Source organism: Pseudomyrmex gracilis, unplaced genomic scaffold (assembly GCF_002006095.1).
Source record: "Pseudomyrmex gracilis isolate BER0280 unplaced genomic scaffold, ASM200609v1 scaffold_344, whole genome shotgun sequence".
NCBI lineage: Eukaryota > Metazoa > Arthropoda > Insecta > Hymenoptera > Formicidae > Pseudomyrmex > Pseudomyrmex gracilis.
The window spans coordinates 87,581-94,646 of record NW_018020928.1 but is presented as its reverse complement, the minus strand read 5'-3'; the positions used below and the strand labels follow the sequence as shown (position 1 = coordinate 94,646).

Genomic DNA, 7,066 nt, shown 5'->3' with positions numbered 1-7,066 from the left:
GATTGGCCTGATTTACTCAATAATTACTCCTTTATTATAAATAATAGAAAAAAATGGTTCAGGACTTTTCGACTCAGTTTTACTCCTTCTACCTGCCTACGAGCGATTGTACGGCAATTCTGGGACACCCTGTATATATATTATCATGTATACTATAATATAAAATATTACTGATATGTTACTTGGGACAATACCTTCTGTTTAGATTTTGATCGTTTGCAAACCTATATTCCTACATGCATAAATACGACAGAAAATATTATATATTACCGCATATTGCGTTTAGTGTATGCTCGCTAACAAATGAAACTAAATCTTGTATAACTGTTTCTTCACTTTCTTTCAGAGATTTTGTCATATGGTTTCCCTCTTCAATCAAAACATCAGCAAAGTGCCGTAGTATATTAAAATGAAATGCAGGCGTAAGTAGTTTTCGTCGAGTGTGCCATTTGTTTCCTGAAAAAAACGAAAGTAGGATATATATACGTACAAAGGTCCGCGAATAAGCGTACATCAGTCTGTCTTACGCGCGTAAGACAACCCAGCTCGCTTCACACGATTACATTTTACTAATGTATATGTTATAGTATATGCTGTTATATTAGCTCCTCCCATATGTTGCTAACATTGTAAGCGCGCGAAGCGCGCCGGGCTGTTTTACACGCCCGATGCATGCTTATTTATTAATTTTTGTTCATTAAGATCTCAGTAACTATTGCGAATCTAGCAAAATGATATAGAACTTTTCGACTCAGTTTTATTCCTTCTACCTGTTTACGAGAGACATCACACCAATTCTGGGACATCCTGTATATACAGGTTGTTTTATAATTGCCGTCTAACGCTTGTAGGTAGATAGAAGGGGTTCTTCTAAGACGAAAAGTTTTATATCACTTTGCAAGATTTGCAATAATTAACGCAATATTAATTAATAAAGATCCGCTACTTAGAGTGCATCCAGCGTAAGGACAGCCCAGTGTCCTTACAGTCTGTCGCGCTGTACCAATGAAATACAATAGCGCAAATAGTGCGCTGCTCGACGGCAACCTATATGTTACCTATGTATGCACATGTTCTATTATCTCCTCCCATTCCGTCGCTACGGCACGACAGACTGGGCTGTCTTTACGCTGGATGCACACTGATTAGCGGATTTTTATTAATTAATATTTCGTTAATTATTACGAATCTTGCAAAGTGGTATAGAACTTTTTGTCTTAAAATAACCTTTTCTATTTATCTACGAGCGGTTAAAAAGCAGTTATGGAACACCCTGTATATATATTTAAGGTGTCCGAAATTACCTTACAATCTCTGGTAAGCGGGAAAGAAGGAGTAAAACTGAGTCAAAAAATCCTGAACCATTTTTTTCTATTACATATAATAAAGGAGTATTTTAATTATTGAATAAATCAAGTCAATCAGCGCCGACCTATAGCCGAACGCACGTCAGTAAACCACCTTTCTAGTGTGCGTGAGTGCTCCGCGCAGCTCACTGACGTGCCCGGCTAAAAGACGGCGCTAATTGGCTTGATTTATTTAATAATTATTCCTTTATTATATGTAATAGAAAAAAATGGTTCAGGACTTTTCGACTCAGTTTTACTCCTTCTATCTGCCTACGAGAACTTTTAAAGTAATTGTCGGACATTTTGTATATCAGAATAAAAGCTATGTTTTGTGCAAATTATTATAGTAAAAAAAAAAAGATAAAACATTCTAACTTGTACATCTTATAATCATCAATATATACTATGTAGTAAGCATAACGCGATATAATTCTTATAATTAATTGAGTGATAGTGTAAGATACATGTTTTATACATCGCACATATTTAGATATGTATATTTCCTAATGCGTCATTCATTATGTGACTATTACATATTTGTTCTTATATTTTATTAATGTAACTGTACCGATAAAAAAGTTCAGACCATTTTGTTCTGTACATATTTTCCTTACACTATTTATAGTACAAGTATAGTGGTATATTTTCGCTTTAATTCAGTTTTTCTAAATAATATAATAAGGTATAATATATTGATGTTATTAAATATGTTATTAAATATACTAAAGGTATTAAAAACTATTGTCGTTATACCTTTGCTTGTAAGAAGACCATCGTTAAGCCATGGACGTAACGGGATGTACACTCTACTTTTTTCATTATGTTTCGTACTGCTTAAAACTTTCTGAAATTGCAAGAGGAAGACAGTAAAAATATTAAGTTTTTCTAATCTAATTTTAGTACAACTAATTTATAAATTATTTCATGTATGTATCTTTTTAAATTTTGAAGTTTTGCTTTTCTTAAATTATAGATGACAACAGTTTTAAGTCGCAAAACTACGTGTCAGTGTACACTTGCAAAGAAGTATACACTATTTTTATAGTTTATTACACCTCCAAATCATCTGGATGACGAATGAATATAGTACATTCAGGACCTATCCAGAGTTTTAGAACGGGATTGGTGTCGACAAAAGAACGCAAAAGTATCCATATATTTCCTAAAAAATGTACTAAATATAGATAATATTCAAAATAAAAGTGTGCACAACATCTAAAAGGTTTCGATAGTTTTATTATTCTTTTTAACGTAATATGTAAAAAGAAGTATAATACTTGCGTGGTGAACATTGAAATAAAAGTGCCGAACCGAAAATCGGAACACTTGGTGGACCTGGTATAAGGCGAATAAGTCGCCCACTTCGTTTATGATGCACATAATAATCATACAATATTACATATAAAATCAACACCAACAATATTGTTATAATCATGATTCACGTTGATGTCTAAAATGTATCAAATAGATTCAAGTTTCTTCACAATATACTAGTTCTGTGTATTTCACGCGCGAACAATAATAACTCGTTTTCAGTTATGTTATGATAACGACTGAACTTGGATCTATTTAGATCCGACACAATGCAAACACAAAGAAACAGTTACGTAACATTAATGTTATAATTTTCCACTCAACAATTTAACTGTTGCGTACAAGGCATGTTGCATTACAGTTACATCGTTGAGTGGGAAATTATAATATTAATGTTACGTTACTGTTACTTTGTGTTTGCTGGGTGTGTGGATACGTATGTGTTTCAAAACTCTTAAAGGTCAGAAAAATATTAAATTATAACTATGCAATGACGTCCAATAAGACCGTTTTGTTTAGACTATGATTTTATTGCACAATGGAAGAGAAATGTTACATCGTGGCACCGTCATAGCAGATGTGTATCAAGGTCCTCATGCGTTTGCGTTAGACGATTGCCGTGGTTAATTTCGCGCAAATTAATAATAATCGATGGAAGAATAAATTTTTCTCTGATTTTTTAAGACAATTTTTGAACTATTTTTCTCAGTTGTGTAAATAAAGACATATCACACATGCTTTTATATATTATCTGAACACACTTGATCAAGTGGAAGAACTGTCACAAACTGCGGTTTTAATGTGAATATATATACTCTTTAACTTTTGTATTCATCTCTTCTCTTCTCTATTAATCGTTATCTGTAGACAGCGTTGTTAGTAGAAGGCGATATAAAAAGTCATGCGGAGTCTACGCATTTATATAATAGATATGTTTACTGGTGTCTGAACACATTTGAATTTCATTAATTTTTTTATTCTCAAGTTGTTTTGTGATGTATTTATAAAAATGTTCACTTGTTTGTTTGTAGTTATCTTGATATCATTTCTTGATGCAATTATTTTGAACATTTCTCATGTTTTTTTTTAGTGATTATAATAGACGCATGCTTGTTTTTTATTTTAGAGTCATGGATGACTGGAGAGAGCATTGCAGTGGAAGCGGGAGTTCTGAATTTTGTACTTGGAAGTTATGTCATAGGAGACTGTCTATAACGTTTCTACCGTAAATGCAGTCGATATGCATATACTCTGATAGGAAACCATTTACAAAATTATGTGACAAAATCTTGCACTAAAATTCTAATTTGCAATTATACAGACATATTTTAGGAAATAGATGCAAAAACATGGATCTTTTCTGAAATATTTGTAGTTGTTTGCAAAATTACTTTCCAAATACTATTTCGGCAAAAGAATAACGAATATGGCGAATCATCTTAGCAGTATATTTGCAAAATTAATTTCACAAAGAAATTGTCCAATAATTGAGAAAAGAAATTCAGCTATGTGTGATGTTTCAAATATGTAGAAATATGATTGCATATGAAGAAATGCAAAAAATCGTCGTCACTCATGATGTCATATTTGTGCAATATTTTCACAATTTGCCTATTGGAGGATATATACTGTGGAAATGCATAACAACTTTTTGTTGTAAAAAACTGTACTATAGTTTTGTAAGAACTGGAGTTTATTGGAAGTGCTACATAATGCACGTATGAGGCTGGTGTAACAAGCTCTTTATTGTGTCTGGTTAATTTGGTTATATCTTGTATAAGAGATTGTGCATATAAAATGTCCATTTTTACTTCTAATCTGCTTGCTATAGTAACTCTGTCCAACACTAAGAAAGATACGGCACACTTACAAGGTATGACTACTGTTGCTACAAAATGAGTGAACATTACAGGTGTTATAGGAAATGATGTATAAACTTTATCGTTGTCTAAATAAATTCTATCACCAGGCATATGTGATAGAGCTGTTTCAGCGTGATCATGATTAACTCGAATAGTAAATTCGGCCTTACTTGTGAAATTTTCCCAATAAAGAACTATCCATTCAGCTGGAAGACGCGGTAAAATCAAATATCTATATAATGAAGAACCGTAGATTGTATAGGTACATTGTTACGTTACTACTAAAACTTTCTAAATCTTATCTCCACAAAATAAAAGAAACAATAATTACTGCATTAGCATTTTCTTTACTTACTTTTCCTTTTTAGTTTGATCTACATATGGAAATATCGTTGCAACTTTGATCAAAGTGAGAATAAAGATGGAATTATAATTTCAAACACTTGTAACAAACAAACTGATTTGAGTGAACAAAATTATAGCAATAAAAAGCATGAGGATAATGAAAATGAACATTACAGTGATTATACTTTTGAGTTAGATAATGCTGATGAATGGTATCAAGAGAAAAGGAATTAGTGTAAGTTTTAATTGGCATATCACTTGATTTTGAGTTGCAATTTAATGTTCATTATAATCAACTATTTATCTTTTTAATATCGTCTTATTAATAGTTATCAAGTTGTCTATCTTAGATAGCGGTTATGTGAAGATAATTATAATCAACATGTAATTACTTTTCAATCATTGTTGTGCATAATAAATGAAACAAGATAATTAATAGTTAAAAACTGATTATTTAAAAGCTTTTATTATTGATTAATCAATGAATCCATTTAAAATATTTAAATAATGGCAAAAATTTGACTATTTTAAATAAAGTCATTTATTTTGGTACTTGAGAGAACATTCTTTATTGTTAAGAAATGACTTGATAATTCATATGGGTGATTCTCTGTGAACGCGTAAATTTCAACTTTCAGTTTTGATAAAAAATAATTATTAGTAACTAACGGATAGCGGTGAATTATGTTTTTTCATACCATTTTAAGTCACCATTCCTAATATGAATACGTGACTATGCAATATAAAAAACTTATCTATGTTTTTTATGTCAATATACCACGGAGATTACAGTCCACGGAGATTACGTTTTTTGAGAATTACCCATATATTTATTGAATTCATTGAATGGTGGAATTAGATCGAAAAAAGCGTTACACTTATATCTTAAAACAAGACACTTAAATTGATCATTTCTTGGACTGTATACCGCCGAAGCTAAATAATGAGTATTTTCTAATTTCAATTTCTATCAGGGAGATTGCTATACCTACTTAAATATATCGTAATATTGTTACGTAATATAAAATTTATTTTATCTTACTATATTGTAATATAATACACACTTAATTATATTACACACTTTTATGAACACCTTGCTTGGATTATTAAATATAGTAAAATATATTTCCGATTTTAATTATATTTCCTAAATATTTTTGTGTCATAAAATAAACTAACCTTTCTATAAAAAGGAACTCTTAGTAGTAGGAACGCAAAACGTAGCTACTTTTGTTTACATAAACATGTATTCTCGGTAAAAAATTTTTCATGTATACAATTGTATGGACATATTCGGCACACACACACACACACATACACACATATAAATTTGCATAATTAGATATAATAATTGTAATTTGTGTATAAATATATATGAAAAAGGTTTTACCAAAATATAATTTTTTATATTTATATGATCATATAAAATCAGATCGCGCCAAATTTTGGATCTGATTTTATACGAACCCCTAAAAATCATATCCAACTTATATAAAATCATATTTGACCTATATAAAAGTTTATACGATTGTACAAAATTATATCCGATCCACGTATAATCCTATATGATCACATGATTTTTTATTTTTTCTCAAGTCTACACACAAAAGCATAAATACGAAACTACCCGAAAAAAAATGGAAAATCATGTGATCATATAGGATTATATGTGGATCGGATATAATTCTGTATGATCATATAAACTTTTATACTAGTCAAATATGAGTTTATATAAGTTAGATATGATTTTAATGTCAGATACTGATGTATTATAAGGTATAATTCGATAAACGTCGAACCATCAAATGTAATTTTCGAACGTCAATTTTATATTCGAGAACTTACTTAACCGTCATAACGGAACATAAGGCAGAAAATTAAAAGTTGCCCTTACGAAAAAGAACTACTGCCGGCTGTGTGATTATTACATGCGGCCGTGTGATTAATATGGCGGCTCTGTAATGATCGAGGCGAATATTATTGTATCTGTAATAACTTTTAGCAGCGGAATACAAGCGGACATTACTCGCTCGTTAGATATTATTGGAAAAACTACTGTGTGTAATAACCACTGAGTGTGCGGATCACACGCAGATATTACTAGGTATCGCTCATATATATATTATACAGATAAAAATGGTATATTATGAGCGGAAAGACATCATTGTAAATAATCTAGCAACTTTTAAAACATTT

General features: G+C 30.8%; 1 protein-coding gene across 1 annotated transcript in view; it reads right to left on the bottom strand.

The window, feature by feature from the left end:
- Nucleotides 1-2,914, bottom strand: part of LOC109860197 (cytochrome P450 4C1-like) — an 8,314-nt gene extending 5,400 nt beyond the window's left edge. Inside the window, exons 1-4 of the mRNA XM_020439119.1 lie at nt 2,631-2,914; nt 2,405-2,511; nt 2,103-2,193; nt 271-456 (exon numbers count right to left, since the gene is read on the bottom strand). Coding sequence (XP_020294708.1) covers nt 271-456; nt 2,103-2,193; nt 2,405-2,511; nt 2,631-2,784 — 538 coding nt within the window. The 5' untranslated portion in view covers nt 2,785-2,914. The remainder of the gene's footprint in view (nt 1-270; nt 457-2,102; nt 2,194-2,404; nt 2,512-2,630) is intronic.
- Nucleotides 2,915-7,066: the final 4,152 nt, after the last annotated feature.